This window comes from Lithobates pipiens, unplaced genomic scaffold (genome assembly GCF_037356315.1).
Source record: "Lithobates pipiens isolate NorthernLeopardFrog02 unplaced genomic scaffold, aLitPip1_a1.2 Scaffold_8, whole genome shotgun sequence".
NCBI classification, from domain to species: Eukaryota; Metazoa; Chordata; class Amphibia; order Anura; family Ranidae; genus Lithobates; species Lithobates pipiens.
Window position 1 is genome coordinate 259545333 of NW_027507903.1, and position 25766 is coordinate 259571098.

Below are 25766 nucleotides of genomic sequence, written 5' to 3' on the forward strand. Positions count from 1 at the left end.
ATTTTGTATATAGTCCCTTATCACCCCCTCCAAAAGCTTGCATACTATTGATGTTAGGCTAACTGGCCTATAATTCCCATGAGTGTTTTTTGGGCCCTTTTTAAATATTGGTGCTACATTGGCTTTTCTCCAATCAGTTGGTATCATTCCAGTCAGTAGACTGTCAGTAAAAATTAGGAACAATGATCTGACAACTACTTGACTGAGTTCCCTAAGTACCCTTGGATGCAAGCCATCTGGTCCCAGTGATTTATTAATGTTAAGTTTACCAAGTCTAATTTTAATTTTGTCCTCTGTTAACCATGGAGGTGCTTCCTGTGATGTGTCATAAGGATAAACACTGCAGTTTTGGTTACTGAAGCCCCCCGATTCCCTCGTGAAGACTGAGGAGAAGAATTCATTCAATACCTTCGCCATCTTCCCGTCCTTTGTAACCAGATGTTCTTCCTCATTCTTTATGGTGCGCATGCACGATTAGGTCGTTGCTATGAAAAAGGACAAATTACACAGAAGGGAAGAAGGTAGGAAGTGTTGCTTACACAGCAATTTGTTCACTAGTTTGGAATGCTTGATATGGAGAAAATAGGACTGGATGGGTTTACTACTGCTTTAATTGTCCTGTTTACCATTTTTCTTAAATGTAAAAGTATAGGAAAATCCCACATTTTGGGTTGTTCCCAGAAAAGTAATAGAAGGGACATTTTCCAATGGGGACACTAGTAAACTAGGGACCCTAAAGCATTCCCTTAATTTGCAGGGATTCCCTCTCACTTCCTGTTTTGGCTAAGGGACAGGAAGAGAAGGTAAATCTCCCTAATGGACCAAAGATAGCAAAAATAAGCCCTATGGGGGTTATAACCCTCTCTCACTCTATCCAAAAAAAAAAAAAAGTTATGCCTACAGTTTTATTTTATGAATGTGTTTGGGTGTGTAGTATTTGGGGAAATTTATTTATAAATTATAAAACTATTGTAGTGTGCAAAATTCTTCCAGGTATGGGTAACTGTGGATTTAATAGCTCAGAATTGTGGTAAAAAATCTGAGGTGCATAACAAATTCTATAATTGAAAATCCAGGTAGTGCTACATAGTCTTAAGTTTGTAATGCAGGGGACATCACACATCTTCTATTTGGAAAACTCAGGGGACACCCGCCTCTTGTATTTTGGGATCCAATCGGCACCACGCATGCTTTATTTTAAAATTCAGGGGCATCACACATTTTGTACTTGGAAATTTGAGTGGGCAACATTTGTTTTGTACATTAAAAAGCTGTTAATTACCTCTGTATAAAATTAAATCTAGCTGGCACCACATATTCTGTATTTAAGGAAGATCAAAGTGATATTTGTGTAAAGGAAGTGACACAAATATACTATGTTTTATATATATATATACAGTGCCTTGCGAAAGTATTCGGCCCCCTTGAACTTTTCAACCTTTTGCCACATTTCAGGCTTCAAACATAAAGATATAACATTTTTATTTTTTGTGAAGAATCACCAACAACTGGGACACAATTGTGAAGTGGAACGAAATCTATTGGATTTTTGAAACTTTTTTAACTTTAAAAAAATGAAAAGTGGGGCGTGCAAAATTATTCGGCCCCCTTGCGTTAATACTTTGTAGAGCCACCTTTTGCTGCGATTACAGCTGCAAGTCGCTTGGGGTATGTCTCCATCAGTTTTGAACATCGAGAGACTGAAATTCTTGCCCATTCTTCCTTGCAAAACAGCTCGAGCTCAGTGAGGTTGGATGGAGAGAGTTTGTGAACAGCAGTTTTCAGCTCTTTCCACAGATTCTCGATTGTATTCAGGTCTGGACTTTGACTTGGCCATTCTAACACCTGGATACGTTTATTTGTGAACCATTCCTTTGTAGATTTTGCTGTTTGGGATCATTGTCTTGTTGGAAAATAAATCTCCGTCCCAGTTTTAGGTCTTTTGCAGACTCCAACAGGTTTTCATCCAGAATGGTCTTGTATTTGGCTGCATCCATCTTCCCCTCAATTTTAACCATCTTCCCTGTCCCTACTGAAGAAAAGCAGGCCCAAACCATGATGCTGCCACCACCATGTTTGACAGTAGGGATGGTGTGTTGAGGGTGATGAGCTGTGTTGCTTTTACGCCAAACATATCGTATTGCATTGTGGGCAAAAAGTTCGATTTTGGTTTCATCTGACCAGAGCACCTTCTTCCACATGTTTGGTGTGTCTCTCAGGTGGCTTGTGGCAAACTTTAGACTAGACTTTTTATGGATATCTTTGAGAAATGGCTTTCTTCTTGCCACTCTTCCATAATGGCTAGATTTGTGCAGTGTACGACTGATTGTTGACCTATGGACAGACACTCCCACCTCAGCTGTAGTTCTCTGCAGTTCATCCAGAGTGATCATGGGCCTCTTGCCTGCATCTCTGATCAGTCTTCTCCTTGTCTGAGCTGAAAGTTTAGAGGGATGGCCAGGTCTTGGTAGATTTTCAGTGGTCTGATACTCCTTCCATTTCAAAACGATCGCTTGCACAGTGCTCCTTGGGATGTTTAAAGCTTGGGAAATCTTTTTGTATCCAAATCCGGCTTTAAACTTCTCCACAACAGTATTATGGACCTGCCTGGTGTGTTCCTTGGTCTTCATGATGCTCTCTGCGCTTTCAACACAACCCTGAGACTATCACAGAGCAGGTGCATTTATACAGAGACTTGATTACACACAGGTGGATTCTATTTATCACCATCAGTCATTTAGGACAACATTGGATCATTCAGAGATCCTCGCTGAACTTCTGGAGTGAGTTTGCTGCACTGAAAGTAAAGGGGCCAAATAATTTTGCACGCACCACTTTTCAGTTTTTTATTTGCTAAAAAAGTTTAAATTATCCAATAGATTTCGTTCCACTTCTCAATTGTGTCCCACTTGTTGGTGATTCTTCACAAAAAATTAAAATTTTATATCTTTATGTTTGAAGCCTGAAATGTGGCAAAAGGTTGAAAAGTTCAAGGGGGCCGAATACTTTCGCAAGGCACTGTATGTTATATGTTGATGCTCCAAATACTTTCTGTACTTGGAAAACCAGGGGCACTGGGATTTCTGTATTTGGAAATTCAGGCGGGATACCACAAATTCCATAGTTGGAAATCCAGGGACACCACATGTCCTGTATTTAGAAACTTAAAGGGTACCACACATTCTATACCTGGAAATCCAAGGGACGCCACAAATGATATGCTTGTAAACCCAGCGGATACCTCACATTTGGTACTTGTAAATTGAGAGGGCACCACACATTCTATAATTCAAAAGGCTGCAGATGACCTCTCAGTAAAGGAAATTCAGGTGGCACCACACATTCTCTATTTTGGGGAGCTTAAAGTGATCTTTGTGCAAAGAGAGTAACATAAAACATGAATATATTTCGAGGCAATAAAGTGACCATTAATATTATAGGCATGTATCTGAGTTGATGTCATTACTATCTGTTCACTCCTCTCAATTGGGTAGTTAGTAAAAACAATGACAAACCTACAAATGTATTATAAAATAAAGTAGTATTTAATCCAAAAATAAAACATGTATTATATTACAGCTTACCAATCATTAGATGCAGCGGCTGCATTTGTTTTTTTGGGGGGCTTTTCCTCTCTGTTTTCACCTGGCAATCTGGCCAGTAACACACCTCCATTATTAGTAATGCCGCGTACACACGATCAAACAATCGGGTGGAAAAGTCCGGCAAACTCAAGTCCGCCGGACAATCCCCCCGTGTGTAGCCTCCGGCGGACTTTTTTTACCCGAAAGTACGGCGGACTTAGAAAGTAGTTTTGCACTCCAATCTTCCCGCTGGACTTGCATTTCGGCGGACAATCCGGCCGTGCGTATGACAGTCCGCCGTACTTTTGAAATGAACAGACTTTTCCCGCCCAGAGAAAAGTCCGCTCATTTTGAGCGCGTCTCCAGGTAGGCGGGGCCCGCAAAGGATGCGTCGCTGGCCCCGCCACCTGGTTTGTACTTAAAGGGGAACCCCAACGCCCCCCAGGTCCACATCAGACCCTTGTCCGAGCACGCTACCCGGCCGGCCAGGAAAGGGGGGGACGAGCGAGCGCCCCCCTCCTGTGCCGTACCAGGCCGCATGCCCTCAACATGGGGGGGTGCCTTGGGGAAGGGGGGGCCGCGCGGCCCTCCCACCCCAAAGCACCTTGTCCCCATGTTGATGAGGACAAGGGCCTCTTCTCGACAACCCTGGCTGTTGGTTGTCGGGGTCTGCGGGCGGGGGGCTTATCTGAATCCGGGAGCCCCCTTTAATAAGGGGGCCCCCAGATACCGCCCCCCCACCCTATGTGAATGAGTATGGGGTACAATGTACCCCTACCCATTCACCTGTAAAATAAAGTAAAAAAAAAGACAACACACAAGGGTTAAAATAGTTTATTGCACAGCTCCGGGGGTCTTCCGTCTTTGGGGGTCTTCTCGCCGGACTCCTCCGCTATCTTCTTCTAGCTCTTTTGCTAGCGGAGGAGCCCGGCTTTCTTCCTCGCCGCCGCCCTCTTCTTCCGACTTCGGGGGTCTTGTCCCCCTCTTCGGTTCTTCTGCTGGGCCACTGCGCCTTCTTCTAGCTCTTTTACAGGCGGTGGCCCGGTCTTCTGTCTCCGCTGTCGCCGCTTTCGCCGTATTCTGTTCTTCTGTTCTTCTCTTCAGATGTTGCCTCATCGCATCCTCCACTCACAATGGCACCGACGCGACGCGACTCATATAGGGACATCACCGGATGATGTCCCCGCCCATTATGGTGTCACAGTCCCAGAGGATGCTGGGGCTGTGACATCATAATAGGCGGGGACATCATCCGGTGATGTCCCTATATAAGTCGCCGCGCGCCTTGTCCCCGTCATTGTGAGCAGAAAGAGCGACGAGGCAACATCTGAAGAGAAGAAGAGAAGAAGAGAAGAACAGAAGTCGGCGAAAGCGGCGACAGAAGACTGGGCCACCGCCTGTAAAAGAGCTAGAAGAAGGCGCGGTCGCCGGCAGAAGAGCCTGAAGAAGGGGACAAGACCCCCGAAGTCGGAAGAAGAGGGCGGCGGCGAGGAAGAAAGCCGGGCTCCTCCGCGCGGCCCCCCCTTCCCCAAGGCACCCCCCCATGTTGAGGGCACATGGCCTGGTACATCTCAGGAGGGGGGGGGGGGCGCTCGCTCGTCTTCCCCTTTCCTGGCCGGCCGGGTAGCGTGCTCGGACAAGGGTCTGATATGGACCTGGGGGGGACTCCCGCACCGATTTTTTTCAGCGTTGGGGTTCCCCTTTAAGTCCATACCAGGTGGCGGGGCCAGCGACTCATCCTTCGCGGGCCCCGTCTACCTGGAGACGCGCTCAAAATGAGCAGACTTTCCTCCGCGTGTGTGGGCGAGTCCGTTCATTTCAAAAGTACGGCGGATGGTCCGGCGGACTTAGTACGCCGTATTAGTCCGCTGAAAAAGTGCCGTGTATGGGCAAGTAGCCTGTTCGGAAAGTCCGGCGGACAGTCCGGCGAGAAGTCCACCGGACTAAGTCCGCCGGATAGTCCGCTACGTGTGTACGCGGCATAGGAGACAACTCTTGAAGAATTAGGAGGAGGCACAGCAGACCACAGCATTGTAAGTCTAGGTGGAGTGTAGCGTTAAATGTATTAGCTGATTTAGACCCACCAACAAATTGAAGCCAAACTCCAGCTCACACTTTATAAGTAGTGACAGCTTTTGGGATAAAGGTTTTATATGAATAAGTAAAAGAAATCAAAATTTAAGAAATAAAGCCTAAAAAAGGAAACTAATGCACTCATCACATCTAAGAATTGGTAAGCTGCAATATAATAAATATTTACTTTTGAGTTTAATGCTTTACTGCTTTAATTGGCATCATCTTTTCTTCTTGACAACCAGTAATGTTAACAATTCAGAATAACATACTCACCATTTATGTACTGTATGTTTTATTGAAACATCAACCCTGTTTTTATTTCTCGCAGACTTCCTATTTTACAAGGTGGGACCTTCAGCCTGATCACACCCACTCTAGCAATACTATCATTGCCTAAGTGGAAGTGCCAAGAATCTGAAATGTTGCTGTATAATGGAACTGAAAACTTTTCTGCGAATTATACAGAATCCTGGCAGTCTCGGATGAGAGAAGTATTTATTTTTCTCTTAATCCCTTTTAGATTCATTGTGAAACAAAAGCATTTCATTTTTTATGCCATATACTGTACATTAGCTAATATTGTAGTAAACATCATTTTCATATTAATATTATCCCCCAAAAATTTGGTAATTTCATTATTGTATTTGATGTTCTAAATGATTTCCATATGAGCATTTCAACCAATTTAAAGTAGAACTATACTCAAATGTTGACCTAAAAGTATGTAAACATTTTTGATGGGATGGGAAAATAGTAACAAAGAGGCTGGAGAAAATGCTTTAAGGCCCCTTTCAGGTCCCTTTCAGGTCCACCCGTCAGTTTTTTAGGCGGACCTGAACAGGTGCTCCATGCAGGTCTATGGAGCAACGGAATTCAGTGGTTACCACGTCCGCTGACATCCGATCCTATCCGCTAAAATCAGACGTATGGCGATACAAGTCATGCAAGCCAATGTTGTTCAGCAGGTGGTGATATTCTCCCTCCTCTGGACCGACCTGTTCCTGGCTTGTGTTTAGGAATAGTATGTCTCCCACAACTCCTACGCGTTTTGCATTTGTGCGTCGTCAGGAAGCTTCAAATGCGAAATGCACAAATGCGAAAGGCATAGAAGTTGTGGGAGACATACTATTCCTAAACACAAGCCAGGAACAGGTCGGTCCAGAGGAGGGAAAATATCACCACCTGCGGAACAACATTGGCTTGCCCGATTTTAAACGGTTTTCTCATTGCTGGAAAGTCTTGGTGTCGGCCAATGGGCACACTGAAATGTGAGTGCAATATGTTTTTATTGATTTCCCATTAAAGTTTAAACGGTTTTACACTATATTGGTTTTATATAATTTTGTATGAATATACGGACACTGAGGAATTGCTAACGGGAGAAGTGCATTAAGGATTGGTTATCCGTTGAATGAACCGAAGGCTTACTGGTTGTTGACATCTGGTGAGTGGCCATTCTGCTTGGTGACAGTGGCACAGATTTGGTTTTCTTAGTGGACACACGTAGCCTTTTTTCATTAGAAGATGAATGGGGATTAAGACGGCATGGTTGGAGGGGTCGCATCAACCATTGCACAAGAAGGACACTGTTTTTGCAGACATATATATTGTCATAAAATCATTGTTTTGTGTATAATTTTAGGACATTATGGTTCCACAGTGACTATTTAGTATACGTTATTTAGAAGGGGGTGGGTGTAGTAGTGAGTGGGAGGTGCAAATCCCCTATGTTTTATACACCATACACTTACCCTGATCCTTTTGGTGGGGTACTGAGACTGGGATTGCAGCGGACCCTTAAGCATAAAAGGGGGTAGGTTGAGCGCCGGTACATCTTGGTTTTAGGTTTTTCTAAGTTTAAGTAAGGTGATATAGAGTGGAAATAAAGTTTAAATTGGAGATAAGAAGAGCTTATTAGGGATTTCTAATTTGTTTTGGAGGTCCTGGAACAAGAGTAGTTTACGAGTCACAGGGTGTACTAGATGACGGAGCTGAAAAATGCCCACCTGTGATCATGGATACATGCTGGTGTAGGACAGGCTATCCGGAATATCCGGGTTAAAGAGTACGTTTAGGAGAGGTGGACATGGAGAAAAGAGAGAGAACCTCTTTTGGCATTTTTTCAAAATAGCGAGAGTAAATAACATTGGTCCCAAGCATATATTTTGTAGCTGGAATATAGAGGTGGTCAAGTCGGACCAGAGCATGGAGCAAGGATGCACAGGGCTGGTAATGCTCTGTTCCAACTCTGACCACCTATTTGTTGCAAATTGTGTAGACCAGGAGATAGTCGCTGTGAGATGAGTAGCATAGTAGTAATTATTAATGTTAGGGACTACCAGTCCTCCATGAGACCGAGGGGCAAATACCACTGTGCTAGCAAACCGGTGTGCTTTATTACCCCAAATTTAGTAAAGGACCATTGAATATTTCAGAGTTGTGACATAGGAACTGCAATTGGTAAGGTTTCAAAAAGGTATAAAAACTTTGGGAGTATAGACATTTTGAGGACATTTATCCTACCTAGAAGAGACAGAGGACATTCCTCCAAATTTCGTAATAGCATGTGTGTTTCCAGAATTAAGGGGGGGTAGTTGGCTTTGTATAGGTTGGAGTAGGATGCAGTTAAATGTATACCCAGATATTTAAGGGAGGAAGAACACCAGCGGTACGGAAAGTTATTTTGTAATGTGGTGAGAAGTGTAGAGGGAACATGTATAGGAAGAGCTTCCATCTTGGCCGTGTTAACTTTGTAACTGGAAAGTTTGCCAAATGTGTTTAATAAAGTGGGGAGGTTGGGAAGAGAGATGTTTTGTACCATCTTGAGAACACCTTGAAGCTGTTTTCTTGTGAAGATACGTTAATTGTCCCTTTATGTATATGAGAGTATATATTTTCCCATTCTTCTTCTGAAAGGTTTAATGAGAGTTCCCTTTCCCAACTATGACTAGCTATGTTGGATTTGGGACTGTGATTAGAGAACAGAATAGAGTACATATCCGAAATCAGGTGTCTTTGCGGGTCTTTTTTTTTTTTCACAAATTGCTTTGAATGCTGTGTGTTGTCTTGAGTAGTCAGGGCGTGAGTGGGGGTCATTAAGAAAATATTGAATGTGGATATGTGTCCAGAATGGAAAGGATTGGCTTGGCATCTGTGCCGAAAGTGGGTAGGGACAGGAATTTGCCCTTAGAAAAAGAGTGTTTAGCTCGGATGTTTGTGTGGGGCCAAATTTCTGAAAGGAAGGTGTCAGGCCTGGTGAGAATTCTGGATTTTGATGGGTTAGTGGACCCAGAGAGGATGAGATTTTAGATTTATGGCATGCCTTTCTGAAGATTTGTAACGTGTTGTGAATTAAGGGGTGTAGTTTACAATCTAGCGGTATGCGAGTGGAAGCGATCCATGGGAGTTGTCGTAACAGTAGAGGGGAGAACGCATGTTCGAGATACACCCATGCTGTGGTCTTCGAGTATATATTCCAGTCTATTATTCGCATTAATTGATAGGCCCAGTGATATTTAACAAGGTTCGGGAAGACCTATGCCTCCTTTAATTTTGGGTATTGTCAGTCTCTCAAAGCTCAGTCTGGGGTGTGATCTACCCCAGATAAATTACACGCAGGCTCTTCGATAGGATGTGAAGAAGGTCTACGGTATTTTTATAGGAATTGCTTGCATTACGTACAATATTCTTGGTAGAATATTCATTTTTATTATCGACGCCCTGCTGAACCATGAAAAGAGACTCGTGGACCAGGATTTCAGGGATCGTGAGCTGGAGGACCTGTGGGATGATGTCCCCATCTTTTTTGAGAGGTTAGTTGGATATATGGCCTCCTGTGAAGTCGGATTAGAGCCTCTGCTGGCGGGAGCTCATGGATCAGGCAGCCATCTTACACCCCTCTAAATATGGTTCTTTAGCATGATAGAATATAGATTTGGGTTTTTGGGTAAAGAGTTTGTTATCTATGATGGAATCATTATGATAAAGTTGTTCCAATGTGTCTATTATGCCACTATCAAAATTAAATTCTGGCTCTTCAGACATACTACTTATGCCGCGTACACACGATCAAACAATCCAGTGGAAAAGTCCGGCAAACTCAAGTCCGCCAAACAATCCCCCCGTGTGTAGCCTCCGGCATACTTTTTTCACCCGAAAGTACAGCGGACTTAGAATGCCGTGTTGCACTCCAATCTTCCCGCCGGACTCGCATTTTGGCGGACAATCCGGCCGTGTGTGTGCCAGTCCGCCGTACTTTTGAAATGAGCGGACTTTTCCCGCCCGGAGAAAAGTCCGCTCATTTCGAGTGGGTCTCCAGGTAGGCGGGGCCCGCGAAGGAGACGTCGCTGGCCCCGCCGCCTGGTATGGGCTTAAAGGGGAACCCCAACGCCGAAAAAAATCGGCGTGGGGCTCCCCCCCAAGTCCACAACAGACCCTTGTCCGAGCACGCTACCCGGCCGGCCAGGAAAGGGGGGCGAGCGAGCACCCCCCCCTCCTGAGCCGTACCAGGCCGCGTGCCCTCAACATGGGGGGTGCCTTTTGCTAGCGGAGAAGTCCGGCTTTCTTCCTCGCCGCCGGCCTCTTCTTCCGACTTCGGGGGTCTTGTCCCCCTCTTCGGTTCTTCTGCCGGGCCACCACGCCTTCTTATATCTCTTTTACAGGCGGTGGCCCGGTCTTCTGTCGCCGCCGCCGCCGCCTTCCGTTCTTCTTCTTCTTCTTCTTCTCCAGGAGATGTTGATTCGACGATCTCTCCGGCCGCAATGCCAGGGACGCGCTGCGCTGCCACTTATATAGGGACAAGGGGCGGTGTCACATGGCTTTATGTCACATGGGTTGGTGTCACATGGTGACCCCGCCCCCTTACGATGTCACAGTCCCGGAGGATGCTGGGACTGTCGCCATGTGACATCAACCCATGTGACCAACCCATGTGACATAAACCCATGTGACACCGCCCCTTGTCCCTATATAAGTGGCAGCGCAGCGCATCCCTGGCATTGCGGCCGGAGAGATCGTCGAGTCAACATCTCCTGGAGAAGAAGAAGAAGAAGAACGGAAGGCGGCGGCGGCGACAGAAGACCGGGCCACCGCCTGTAAAAGAGCTATAAGAAGGCGCGGTGGCCCGGCAGAAGAACCGAAGAGGGGGACAAGACCCCCGAAGTCGGAAGAAGAGGCCGGCGGCGAGGAAGAAAGCCGGACTCCTCCGCTAGCAAAAGAGCTACAAGAAGATAGCGGAGGAGTCCGGCGAGAAGACCCCCGAAGACGGAAGACCCCCGGAGCTGTGCAATAAAGTATTTTATCTCGTGTGTTGTGTTTTTTTTGTACTTTTATTTTACAGGTGAATGGGTAGGGGTACATTGTACCCCATACTCATTCACATAGGGTGGGGGGGCCGGTATCCGATAAGGGGGGCTCCCGGATTCCGATAAGCCCCCCGCCCACAGACCCCGACAACCAACGGCCAGGGTTGTCGGGAAGAGGCCCTTGTCCTCATCAACATGGGGACAAGGTGCTTTGGGGTGGGGGGGCCGCGCGGCCCCCTCTTCCCCAAGGCACCCCCCATGTTGAGGGAACGTGGCCTGGTACGGCTCAGGAGGGGGGGGGGGCGCTCGCTCGCCCCCCTTTTCCTGGCTGGCCGGGTAGCGTGCTCAGACAAGGGTCTGTTGTGGACTTGGGGGGACCACCACGCCAATTTTTTTCGGCGTTGGGGTTCCCCTTTAAGTCCATACCAGGCGGCGGTGCCAGCGACGTCTCCTTCGCGGGCCCCGCCTACCTGGAGACACGCTCGAAATGAGCGGACTTTCCTCTGCGTGTGTGGGCGAGTCCGTTCATTTCAAAAGTAGGGCGGATAGTATGGCGGACTTAGTACGCCATATTAGTCCGCTCAAAAAGTGCCGTGTGTGGGCAAGTAGCCCGTTCGGAAAGTCCGACGGACAGTCTGGCGGGAAGTCCACCAGTCTAAGTACGTCGGACATACCGCTATGTGTGTACGCGGCTTTAGAGGTTCCTGTGTGGCATTGGAATTATTAATGTTTTTAGTGGCTTTGATTTGGAAGAATCTTTTTAGTGTGAGAATTTTTAGGTATCTATTTAGATCCTTGAACAATAGATAAGGGTTGGGTCTATAGGGCGGAGCAAAATGTAGTCCACGGCTCAACAATGTTGTTTCAGCAGACAAATTATATTAGGGTAAATTGAAAATCTTTTGAGTTTGAGAAAAGTTATGAGTTTGTGTGGGTTTTGATCTTTTTCCCTCCTCCTCTGCAACCTCTGCTGTGTAATTTCTTTTAGTTTGATGGCTGGTAGAGGGTTGAGAGACAAAAAATAATCCTTGTTTATTAAGTAAGTTTGGTTGAACAACATTACAAGAGCTAGAAGGATAAGATGAAGATATGTTGTCTACCGTTATTAATATGTCATGGTAGCCAAAACTAGCCAAATGTTCTGAACTGGGCACTGTTGTTGGTTCTATGGTAGCATTGGATGGGCTGGAGACTATGGGATGGGAAGAGGAACAAGGTGAATTGTTATTCTCTGTATTCAGATTGTTTGTTATGGGTACTAGAATGAAATGTGAGGGAAGCACTGATGGTCTAGAGCTTTTTTTGTTGGAATCTCTCATGGTGGGGGGGAGAAGACTGCTGAAGAATTCTGAAAGAAGGTGGGGAGAAGCACCAGTAGGGCTCAAAAAAGAGGGCTCAAAGTTATTTTTACCGTTACTTAATTGTCTTGATGAATACACCTGTCCTATATAAATTATTCATCCTCAAAACCTGCTACCTCTATCTTTGTTGTAGAAGGAATTGTATAGTTAGGGGACACTCACACCAGTACTCTAAACTGGTCCTGGGAATGGTACTGTCCCTTGATGCAGTTTGTTTGTGGAGAGAACCTTGGCAATGAAAAGGGCAATACAGAACATTAGTAGGCTACATAGGTTAGATACTTAGATTTAGTTAACAACAACTAAAAAATAAGAAGTACCTTCTGACTAGTGGCCACGTTTTATGGCAATTTACACACTGCTGTTCACTTTATTTTTACCATTACTTAATTGTCTTGATGAATACACCTGTCCTACATAAATTATTCATCCTCAAAACCTGCTACCTCTATCTTTATTGTAGAAGGAAATGTATAGTTAGGGGACACTCACACCAGTACTCTAAACTGGTCCTGGGAATGGTACTGTCCCTTGAGGCAGTTTGTTTGTGGAAAGAATGTGGTGTGAACTGTGCTCAGGACAAGTTACATATACCACACCTGGAACTACTTGGAAGAGGTGGTCCTAGCTGCGGTTCAGTTCAATGTGAGTAAAAAACTGTGCCGGATCATATTTCTCTCCATAGAGGACTATGAAGTGAAATAGGGATTGATGATCTGATTAGCAGGAGAGTGTGCCCAGAAACACTTGTAATTGTTCAGGGGAATACTTCCTTAACCCCTTCACACCTAAGGGTAAAACAAATCTAAATAACTAAACTTAGTTTTGCAACTTTGACATGTGTTAATAAAACTGTACATATTGTCACAACTACTTAGTGTATCCAGGTGGATTATACCTTGTTTTTTTCAGGATAAATGGTGCTTTCTTTTGGTGGTAAATGGTAAGGGATATCTCCTAATGTTGTTTTATTATCAAAGGAAAACTGGCCCAAAATAGTAAAATACAATTTTTTTTAACATTTAGCTGTATATTTCTTGCTATTATCATAATTTACCATCAAAGAACAACTCAAAATGAACTCTCTTCCTCCTGACAATTTCAGTGATACTGCATATGTGTAAGTTAGTTGTTGTTTATACCTATAGTACAGCTCAGAAAGAATGGTGCGTATTTTGCATTTTTTTTATCCTGCCTAAAACACACTGACACTGATATCATAATATCATAGTAGGTAAGATTGAATAAAGACAATAGTCCATCCAGTTCAGCCTGTGTAATTGCAAGTGCGTCAGTGTCTAAAACTATTTCCCTATCCCTGTATGTCGTGTTCCTTAAGATGCACATCTAAGAGTCTCTTAAATCTATCAATACTCCCCGCAGCTACCACCAATTGTGGAAGAGGGATCCACGTCCTTATTGCCCTGATAGTGAAAACCCCCTTCACTTTTTAAGGCTTCTTGTCCACTTTCAATGTGTGGCGCCTTGTCCTCTTACACTCCTTGAGACTGAATAGTTTTTTTCCTTTGCTGGGATTGCCATTGAGGTATTTGTAAATCGCTATCATATCTCCTCTCAAGCATCTTTTCTACAGCTAGAATAAGTTTAGTGTTTTTTAGTGCAGTATTTCCTCATAATTTAGGTCCTCCAGTCCCCTTATTCATTTTGTTGCCCTTCTTTGGACTCTCTCCAGTTCCAGCACATCCCTTCTGTGGACTGGTGACCAGAACTGGACAGAATACTCCAGATGTGGTCTAACCAATGTTTCATAAAGTGGCAGCATTGTTGTTCTATCTCTGGAGTGTATCCCTTTTTTATGAATGCTAATATTCTGCCTGTTTTGGTAGCTGCAGCTTGACATTGCATGCTATCGCTCAATCTCTCATCTACTAGGACCCCCAGATCTTTCTCCATCCTTGATTTCCCCATCAGTTTTCCCCCTAGTCACTAGTTTGCATTTATGTTTTTTGCCCCCAAGTGCATTACTTTACATTTGTCCACATTAAACCTCATTTGCCATGTAGTTGCCCACTCCATTATTTTATTCAGATCTTTCTGCAAAATTTCTATATCTTGATGTGAAGTTATTGCCCTGCTTAATTTTGTGTTGTCTACAAAAACTGAGATTGAGATATTTATCCCATTCTCTATATCATCTATGAATAAATTGAATAGAATTGGTCCCAAGACAGAACCGTGGGGTACCCCAGTCAGGACCAGTCTGAGTACACATTATTTATCACCACCCTTTGGACATGCTCCTGTAACCAGTTTTTAACCCAAGAACAAACCTTATGGTTCACGCCTGCAGACCTCAGCTTGTAGATTAAGGTCGGGTTCACACTGGTAAGACAAATGCTCCAACATTGGGAGCTCTTGTTGCATGAAGTGTGAAAATCAATGCTTCTCTATGGGAGACTTTGAAAATGATCCCTGCGCTACTTTGGTCTGACTTTGATCCTACTTCAGCCCATTGAATATCATTGAAGTCGGATCAAAGTTGGGTCGGCGTCTTGACTGATCCAACTTTGGCATGCGTTTTGTGCGGCCTGGTACGGTCAAGGGGGGGGCTCAATCGTCCCCACCCCCTTTCCTGACCTGCCGGGCTGTGTGCTTGTTTTTTTAACATTTTGTGTCGAGTTCCCCCTAAAGATTCATACCATACACAGTGCCTGGTATTGTCGGGGATCAAAGTCAGATCCCTGTTCATTGAAGTCGGATGCATGTCGGACTTCAAGTCGCAGGGAAAAGTCAGATCCAAAGTGGTATGGCTGTCGTGTCGTACCAGTGTGAAAAGTCAGATCCAAAGTGGTATGGCTGTCGTGTCGTACCAGTGTAAAAAGTCAGATCCAAAGTGGTATGGCTGTCATGTCATACCAGTGTGAACCTGGCCTCAGCGTTTATGGGGACTAAGCGTTTATGGGGAACTGTATTGAATTATATAAATTCAATCTTTTTTGTAAATTCTACACAAAATATGTTGACTGTGACCATTAACCTAACAAAAACTCCATGGCAACCTTGCTCTTGTTATTTTTTTTTCTTCGTTTGTTTGTTTTTTCCTTTTACGCATTTGGATTGTTTACAATTCCTCTCCTGCAAGAAGAGGAAGATGCAATGGGGGTTATTTACTAAAGGAAAATCCACTTTGCACTGCAAGTGCACTTGGAAGTAAAGTCACTGTAGATCCGAGTGGGACATGCAAGGAAAATAAAAAACAGCACTTCAGCTTGCACATGATTGGATGATAAAATCAGCAGAACTTCCATTCATTTCAGATCTACCCCTTAGATTTAGAGCATCTACACTTTAAAGGGCACTTGCAGTGCAAAGTGGATTTGCCTTTCATAAATAACCCCCAATGTATCATCCTCTTCATTCAGAAGAGGAAAAAAACCCAGGGGCGAGCTTACAGTGACTGATCACTGTGATAGCCTATCAGAGGCTATCACAGTGATTAGGTGACCCGAAACTGACAGTCCCAGGTCCCGATTGTTAGTACAAGACCCAGGGCTCTCGTGAGACCCCGGTCTTTGTGCTGGGAGTGCGTTGTGCAGTGCACTTCCAGCTCAAAGGGAGGTACGCATAAATGCAGCTCGACTGAAAAAAGCCCACCTCTTTGAGGCTGTATATATGCAGTATGTGTACGGTCAGCGCAAAGGGATTAAAAAAACTCCCAAAAAGTATGAAGAAGAATATATTGGCCTAAACTCATGAATTAATAAAAAAATGTATATACCGTATTTTCTGGCGTATAGGACGACCTTTCACAGTAAAAAAAAGCAGGCAAAAAGTGTGGGTCGTCTTATACGCCGGGTATAAAGCTGGAGTTGTCATATGCCAGCCTCCCGCTGGATGTTAAGCCCTCTGGATGCTCGCTAAGTGTGCAGTAATACTATATACATACAGTATACACTGCAGAGCCAATCCCAGCGAGCGATATTCTACTAATGAATACAGTAGCCTGCTCGGATTGGCTGTGAGAGTCAGAGGCACGGGCTGATGATGTTACAGCCTCTGCCAATCCGAAAAAGCATTGTATTCAATAATAGAATGCATAGCTCGCCGTGATTGGCTCAGGGCAGTATACTGTATGTATACTGTGAGACATCATGTTACCCGGTATCAATGTAGTTTCTGAACATACGGTATTACCGCACAAGGAGGTCGTCTTATAAAGTGAGTATAGCACAAAACCAATGTTTTAAATCAAAAATTAGAGGGTCATCTTATATGCCCAGCCAACTTATACGCCGGCAAATATGATATATTTTTTGGAAATGCATTATAGCAAAAAGTAAAAATTTTAAACTGCAGAGGTGATCAAATACCACCAAAAGAAAGCTCCATTTGTGGGAAAAAAAGAACGTCAATTTTGTTTGGGTACAATATGGCATGACCGTGCAATTGTCAGTTAAAGAGACAGAGTGCCGTATCACAAAAAATGGCCTGGTCATTAAGGGGGCAAATCCTTCTGGGGCTGAAGTGGTTCATGAGCATGTAGCTAAATGTATACATGTTTTTTAATAGCTGTTTTGAGTTCAGCTTTAAAGTATAACTAAAATTAACAAAACATCTTTCAGGTTTTTATTGTTGTACTGTGTCCTTATTAACCACTTTCCCACCGGGCACCCTTCCTGCCCAGACCAATTTTTAGCTTTCGGGACTCTCACACTTTGAATGACAATTACTCAGTCATGCAACACTGTACCCAAATGAATTTTTTGTCCATTTTTCCCACAAATAGAGCTTTCTTTTGGTGGTATTTGATCACCTCTGGGGTTTTTATTTTTTGCGCTATAAATGAAAAAAAAACACATATTTCTTTGTTTCTGTGACAAAATTATGCAAATTATTAATTTTTCTTCATACATTTTGGCCACAATTTATACTGCTACATATCTTTGGTAAAAATAACCCAAATTAGTGGATATTATTTGGTCTTTGTGAAAGTTAGAGAGTCTACAAGCTGTGGTGCGAATCGCACAAAATTGATCACATCTGATGTACTGGTGGCCTATCTCATTTCTTGCGACCCGAACAAATGAGGAAAGTAAAAATACCCCCCAAATGACCCCTTTTTGGAAAGTACGCATTCCAAGGTGTTTAGTAAGAGGCATGGGGAGCTTTTTGATTTTTTTCCCACAATTCTTTGCAAAATTAAGATTTTTTTTTTTTTTTTCCACAAAATTGTCATTGTAATAGGTTATTTCTCTCACATGGCATGTGTATACCACCAAAAAATTCTGCTACTCCACCTGAGTATTACAATACCACATATGTGGGACTTTTTCACAGCCTGGCCACATAGAGAGGCCCAACATGCAGGGAGCGCCGTCACATGTTCTAGGAGCATAAATGACACATCTAACTTGTTGACTACCTATTACACTTTTGAAGGCCCTGGAGCACCAGGACAATGACACGTGACACTGATGACAGATGCCACTGATATGTGGCAATGATGACACTTATACGAGGCACTGATGACACGTGGCACTGATGACAGATGGCAATAATATGTGGCACTGATGACAGATGGCACTTATACGTGGCACTGATGACACGTGGTACTAATACGTGGCACTGATGATAGATGGCACTAATACGTGACACTGATGACAGATGGCACTAATACGTGGCACTAATACATGGCACCGATGACAGATGGCACTAATACGTGGCACTGATGACGCGTGACACTGATGACAGATGGCACTGATAAGTGGCATTGATGACACGTGACACTGACAACAGATGGCACGTGACACTGACAGGTGGCACTGATGACAAATGGCACTGATACGTGGCACTGATTACAGATGGCACTAATATGTGGCACTGTTGACAGATGGCACTATGTGGCACTGATGACACGTGGCACTGATGACAGATGGCACTTATACATAGCACTGATGACAGATGGCACTGGCAACAGGTGGCACTGGGGACAGATAGCACTAACAGATGGCACTGGGGACAGATAGCACTAACAGGTGGCACTGGGGGCAGGTAGCACTGGGGAGGATGGCACTGGGGAGGATGGCACTGGGGTGGATGGCACTGGGGGAGGATGGAACTGGGGCGGATTGTTTTTTTTTTTTTTTTCACTTACGGCCGCTGCAGCCGTTCATCTCTCCCCTCTCACACGCTGTCTTTGTGAGGAGGGAGAGCGGCGCTGAGAGATGATCTCATATGTCTACATATGAGATCATCTCCCATTGGATAGGTCGCGCTGTAAACGGCAGCTGTGATTGGCTGTTTACAGCGATCTGTGTTTGCCTGTCTCCGGGGGACATGGCAAACACAAAACGTCCCCGATGCGCGCCCGTGACGGCGCGCATTGCGGAAGTAAACACGAGGACATCCAGGGACGGCCTCCCAGACGAGAGTGTCCGCTCTATAGCCGTCATTTGGCTATAGGGCGGGCGGGAAGCAGTTAAGGAGATTCACCTTCTCTATTTGTCTGTGGTGCTAAATTATGAATGCCACTCAAGGTGGGGAAGCCAAACTCCCACAGTCACCATGGAGAAAGATGCAGGCTGCCAAAGGTGCTCATCCAAAGCGATGCATGTATAAAATCAAAGAAGCACCGCACTCCCATCCAGCCAGCCTAGTGTAGAGTTGAAAATGGCCTCAGCCCATAAGTCTTCACCAAAGCAATGTCCCTAGAGGGCATGGCTTTGGCAGCAATTCATAGGCTGAGACCATTTTCAAGTCTACACTAGGTTTGCTGAATGGTATTCTCTATTTGTCTGTTTATCATTATCACTGAGCGTAAAAGTAAAATACCATTCCAAATTTTGGGCTGTCACCAAAACATGAACAGAGGGGAAATCTTCCAGTGGTGACACTGGGGACAGCCAGGGATTTCTCTCACTTCCTGTTTTGGTCATCGGACAGGAAGGGAAGGGGAATATCCCTAATGGGACACAGATGGCAAAATAAAATAAACAAATGTGGAGTTTGATCCTTCCTTATGGCATTTAAAGTTAAAAAATATATTTTGCCTTTATTTATACTTTATAATGCTGATTTTACCCCTTGGAGTGCTAAGAAAATTGCATTTAATGAAAACCATTTAAAAATACAAATGGTTTATTTGATTTTGTCCTAAATTAAAAGCAAGACTTGACAAAGCACTTAAATAGCTTGGAGAGATAAGTACACAATAAGTGCACAAACTTAGCAGAAAGCAGAACTTCCTGCCCCTTTCAACAACCAACTGAATTAAAGAATTAAAGAAACATATTTTTCCTGTTATAACAAAAGATCTGACCTTCATATAACTCTTCAGTGGATTATTTTTAGTTATGATAATGTTTTTACTTTACCATTGTTTCAAATTATCTTTAGGACCATAGATAAGTAATTTAAACATGACTGTTTTTCCAGAGTAGAGCTAAAGCACCAAGATTGGCATGTTCTTTGTTAAGGGGATAGACTGATGAATGTGTGTGACACTCTTGTCTCTTGGCCTGTATTTAAGGTATAACTAAAATCAAAACTTTTTTTCTAAATTTGGGTAGAGCGGAGGGTCTGGAACCACTGTCAGTTTTTTGTTGTCTTTGTTGTTTGTCGTCTGTGTCCCTGTTGAGGAGATTCACTGTCTTCAGTTGTCCTGATCAGCAGTATCTCTGGGTAAGGGTAAATCCAAAATGTTTCAATTGCCACCAGAACAGGTACAGAAGGAAAATCTTTCTATGGGGACATGTGTTCAACTGTCTAAGAAGGGATCTCTTTCACATTGAGAAGATATCACTGCGTGTTAAGTCTCCAGGACGTTAAGGGAAATCTCCCTAATGAGACACAGATAGCAATAAAATAAAACACTCCCCTACTGTATCCAAACTGAAAAAAAGTTTTGGCTTTAGATGTTCTTTAATGCTGGGAAAGTTTACCACTGTTATTCACCATTCCCACTACACATACACATTATTTGTAAAGAAAGTATGAGTGGAATGACTTTAGGGACATTTATTTAATTAAAAAGTACTGAATTCAACATAGGTAATATGTCACCAAAGGGAAAACTCTCAATTCCACTCAATGAGCTACTTAAATACAAAGAAAAAGAAAGAGAATCTACTCTACTTTTTAGAAGTTGCAGGTTTTTGGGGGTATTTTTAGTTTCAAATTTCAACTTCGTATTTACATTTTGCATTTGATTGCCAATTGTGGACTGTCAATAAATTGCTTCCTTTCAACTGTCTTTTTTTGTCATAAATTAATAGGGCTAATGATGAGTGTAATTTAGCATAAGAACAAGTTTAGGATAATTGAAAGGAGCTTTTGTAACCTTCAGAAACCATTCAAAGACCATTTCACTTTTAAAATCCAGAGGTTTAACCACTTGCCTCCTGGGACTTCCTGATCATGTGATCACTGTAATTGGCAGTCATGATGGTCACATGATAAAGAGTCTGTGCCAGCAGCTCCCAATCATAAACAGTGGCTTGGAGCTGTTGGTGACATCTTGGTCACTGTGCCAGGAGTGTGCTCTAAGCACAGAAAAGCAGAGCTGGTATACAGTATATGTAGTGGCTGGTCATTAATGCCCACCCGCTGTGCTGCCACATGTGCTATGCTGTAAGGAAGTAGTTCATTTCATCTTCCTCACTGCATTTTAGCCAAATTTAATTTTTTCGTAATTCTCCTGATTTTCAGTGGAGTTTCGGTCAAAAAAAAAAATCTATTTCACTCATCCCTACTATACCCAATTCCTGACAATAATAAGGCACTACCAACGTTCTTGCCTGATAGCTTGGGTATCATTCAGGAAAGAGAGAAGGCATAATATTTTGTGAGCTGCTTCCTTCACCCATATACACAATGATATCTAATTTCTTTTCTAAGATAAAGGTGGTCGCTTGCACATAGAATGATTATAATTAACATAGCCATCATAAGAGCTTTGATTTCTGCAAAGCCAACATAGACCGTGGCCTATGTTGTGAAGGCTGACAGATACTGCACACAGTGGACTGTCAATAACACATTCTAATACAAAATAAGGGGTTCCAGACCGCTGTCCTGGTTGCCATTTCAATCCAGGTAGGCCCTAATTATTGCTTGTCCTGAGCACTGTATGTATTTTTGTTGTTTGAATAGTGAATAGCAGCATCAATGCATTGTGATTCAGCAGTCCGCCATGCAGCATCTATGCTGCAACTGACATAATTGAATGTTGGTGATAACATTATACGTGCATTGCACTGTGCCCTGCCTCTCTCCTAATGGAGCCGTGCCTCTCCAAGCAGAGCTGAAAGCAGAGGTAAAGAGCCATGGGCATTAGCCACACCCTCTTTTTCTGCCTCCTGCTGACGTCATCTCTAGCCGCCCTGAGTCGCTGCTGTGGGAGACCCAAGTCCTGGAATATAGGAAGTGCCTTCCCCTCCTCTCTGTTTACATCTACACAGGAGGAGGTGGGAGTCTGAGGGACACACCTCTGTACCTATCCCACACTGCTCTGAGGTCTGTACAATTTATTGTAATGCAAATGGACATGCTGGGAGATGCTAAGGGAGGGGAGAGGGGGTCTGCACTGAGGGGTGTCTGCACTGAGAGTGGTCTGTACAGGGGGGAGGTCTGCACTGAGGGGAGGTCGGAACAGGGGGGGAGGTCTGTACTGAGGGGTGGTCTGCACTGATAGGGGTCTGCACTGAGGGGAGGTCTACACTTGGGGGCGTCTGCACTGAGGGGAGGTCTGCACTGATTGGGTCTGCACTGAGGGGAGGTTTATACTTAGTGAGGGGGTCTGTACTTAGTGAGAGGGGTCTGTACTGAGAGAGGGTAATCTATACTGCAGGAGGGGGGTCTGTACTGAGAGAGGGGGGTCTGTACTTAATGGAGGGGGGGCTGTAGTTAGTGGAGGGAGGTCTGTACTGAGGGAGACTATAGTTGGTGGAGGGGGGGTGACACCATTTTTTTACGCACTGGGGGACACCAACCCTAGTGACGCCATTGCTAAGTAAGGACATTAACCTTCAACAGATCTCTTTCTCTCTATTTAAAAATGGTTATGGATCTCTTTCTTTCTATTTAAAAATGGCTATATATTAACTGTCATTTACCCAAGGATATAGTAGCAATGGCAAGTAGGTGGTGCAGAACTGCCAGCTTCATATTTCATCTAGCATTGTATTTCTCTATCAGCAACATATGTATCTGCAGCAGCAAATACCAGTCTCTGACTATCTCTAGCAGTATGTCTGCAATCTCTGACTATCTCTGGCACTATGTCTGCAGTCTCTGACCATCTCTGTTAGTAAGTCTTCAGTCTCTGACTATCTCTTGTAGTATATCTGCAGTCACTGACCATCTCTGTTAGTATGTCTGCAGTCTCTGACCATATCCTGTTTCATGTCTGCAGTCTCTGACCATCTCCTGTATAATTTCTGCATTCTCTGACCCTCTCTTGTATCATGTCTGCATTCTCTGACCCTCTCTTGTATCATGTCTGCATTCTCTAACCCTCTCCTCTAGAATGTCTGCATTCTCTGATCCTCTCTTGTAATATGTCTACAGTCTCTGACCCATCTCTGTTAGTATATCTGCAGTCTCTGACCAGCTCCTGTATCATGTCTACATTCTCCGACTGTATCTTGTATCGTCTGTATTCTCTGACCCTACCTTGTATCATGTCTGCATTCTCTGATCTTCTCCTGTAGTATGTCTGCAGTCTCTGACCCTCTCCTGTAGTATTTTGGGGGGAGCCTAGAGCTCCACTTTAAGTTGTCTGGTGTGTTTAGACATTGCTACATGCAGAGAGTGTTGTCTTTTTTAAAGCACAGATAAAATAAAAAATGAAGTTCTTCCGACTGCTTGAATTTTTTTAATGAAAACCATGGGCCGTAATCGTGATGCTTCGTGATGCATCGCGGAATCAAATCGTTATCATAATAAAATAAAATCATGAGACCAGTGAAGATGCGCACCTCTTGTACTTACAGTTAACCCAATTAAGTCCTAGAACCAAACTACTATCATAGAAAATTCTCATCTTCAGTTCTGGGTGGACTGATACAGAAGAGACAATTTATCTCTTTTATCATTTCATTTGTGACTATGATGTTTGCTATTGTTCATGAGATTTTTTAAATTGCACAAAATTCTGGTTAAAAAAAACTATTCAACTCAAAAAGCACCTTCTGTTACTCAAATTGTTTTTGTTGTTGTTATCCGACTTCCTGTTAGAAGAAGGCTACATTAATTCTCCATGGTCCCACTTTATGTAGTAACGTAGTCATCCTCTCTCGTTCACTCTTGAGATGGACTGTGGACTATGGCATTTGTAGTGGGCATAGAGAAGTGCACATGAATGCAACTAATATGCACTGCTGGTTACAAATGTGAGGAAGGAAAAGAAGAGGTTTGAGAGCTCATGGAGGACTTTACAAGCAGGCAGAAAAAAGAACACAGCAGGAAACAAAATCATGAAAAATAAATTACAGGACCATTAAGTAGTTGAAGTGTATTGATATGTTTTGGAGAATAAGGATATCGCTTAGAGTCACTTTAAGACTAGCCAGTCCACAGGGGTAGGAGTGTGGCAGTGCAAAACAGCTGAAACATCTCCAGAGTGTTTAAGGAAAATTTATGATATAATGACCCAGCTTCTGTAGACTAGCTGAACATAGCTTTCTGGAAAGAAAGCATAACAAAGCAGCAAAAGAAAAGACGACGTAAGTCATAACAGACATGCTTTTTTCACCCTTTGACCTAATGGTAGATGTGTAGACAAACCGAGACTTTACATTTACATTCCTTAGGCTTTTACGTTACATACCATTGGTACAAAGCATTTTTATGTTGATTATTATTGGTTATCAAAACTATGTTGAAGTTTGAACGATGTAAAAAACAAAAAACAAATCCATTTACATGTGGCAGTGTAAGGTATTAGGCTGTGAATTCAATAAATGTAGACATCTTGGGTTCTTTTCTTAACTGAGCACATGATTCCAAACTTTGAGATGTGGTTTCAGATAGTCTTTAGAGGAAAATCACATCTACATTCATAGTATCAAAAATTCTAGTATATAAAATAAGGTACAAAATGTTGATACAGTGAAAGCCATATAATGCAGTAAGCAGTGCCAGATTTATAAGGGGAGAAGAGGGACAATTGGGCCTGGGCCCCCCTGCCAGAGGAGGACCCAGACTACCTTTATAAAAAAAATGAAACTTATTTTATCTTCAGTAGTGTGTTCGTTAAGGAAATTGTCCTTTTTTCAGCCTTTGCCAAGCTCTGGTCATGTCTCCCTCCACCTTAATAGGCAGTTTTAATACATGATGAAGGGCCTGCTAATATCTTTCCAGGTGTTATTGTAGCTCTTAAGCCGCGTACACACGGGCGGACTGTCTGGCCAACTTAGTCCGTCTAAACACATTTCAGCGGACAGTCCGCTCATGTGTGGGCTTCAGCTGACTTTTTCAGCGTGCAGTCTGGCGGACTAAGTATTTCGGAATTTCCGTAATATTGTCTGTCCAACTTTGGTTTCAGCGGACAGTCCGCTCGTGAGTAGGCTAGTCGGACGGACTAAGTATGACGCATGCCCAGAAAGGATTTACAGGGCGGAAGCGGTCGGTCTTGTAAAACTAGTGTTCGTATTGAAGCTAGCATATTCGTCATACTGCTAATTTTGTGTTTTTTTAATATAGCCCATTCTTTTCTTCTTCATAATGCATGCTTATATTCACACAGAGTTATCCCAAATGTTTTTATTCATCCTCATCCTATGATTAATATTCCAATTTGAGAAAAATAGTTAAAAAAAAAAAATATCTATATATATCTATATATATATATATATATATATATATATATATATATATATATATATATCAAACAAATTTTATAATTTATCTATTACAATATATTTTTGGAACTACTATTGTCAGTTTAAAATTATTTATTTATTTATTCTTTGTGTGTGTGTGTGGGGGGGGGGGGGGGTTAAACAAGATGGACTTGCGTTTTTTTTGGCCAAGCAGGACTATGTAAGTAGAGATAGATAGATAGATAGATAGATAGATAGATAGATAGATAGATAGATAGATAGATAGATAGATAGATAGATAGATAGATAGATACCCAAACCAGCATTTTAGCTTACACATGATTGAATGTTCAAAATCAGCAGAGCTTCCCCTCATTTCAAATGTTAAGCCTCAAATTTACAGCGACTGCACTTCCAAGTGCACTTGCAGTGCTTTAAAAATTGCACTTGAAGTTAGCATATTTATATTAACATGAACGTGTGTTTTGTAAATAACCCCCCGAGTCTTTTGAAATGTACCTGCCTACTCACAAATAAACTCAGTTTTTTTAAGCCAAAATAGCACTTATATACTGCGTCCGTCAAAAAATCCGTGCACTGTCATGAATGGCTCCGGAAAGAGAGAGGGACTACCATAGTGTAATATGTTCAAACATTATA

General features: G+C 43.2%; 1 protein-coding gene across 2 annotated transcripts in view; it reads left to right on the forward strand.

Moving 5' to 3' along the window:
• LOC143961848 (solute carrier family 23 member 2-like) overlaps positions 1 to 25766 on the forward strand; it is a 282179-nt gene that overhangs the window by 59081 nt on the left and 197332 nt on the right. For both annotated transcript variants that reach the window (XM_077471183.1, XM_077471182.1), the window contains exon 4: positions 5989 to 6151. In XM_077471183.1, coding sequence (XP_077327309.1) covers positions 5989 to 6151 — 163 coding nt within the window. The remainder of the gene's footprint in view (positions 1 to 5988; positions 6152 to 25766) is intronic.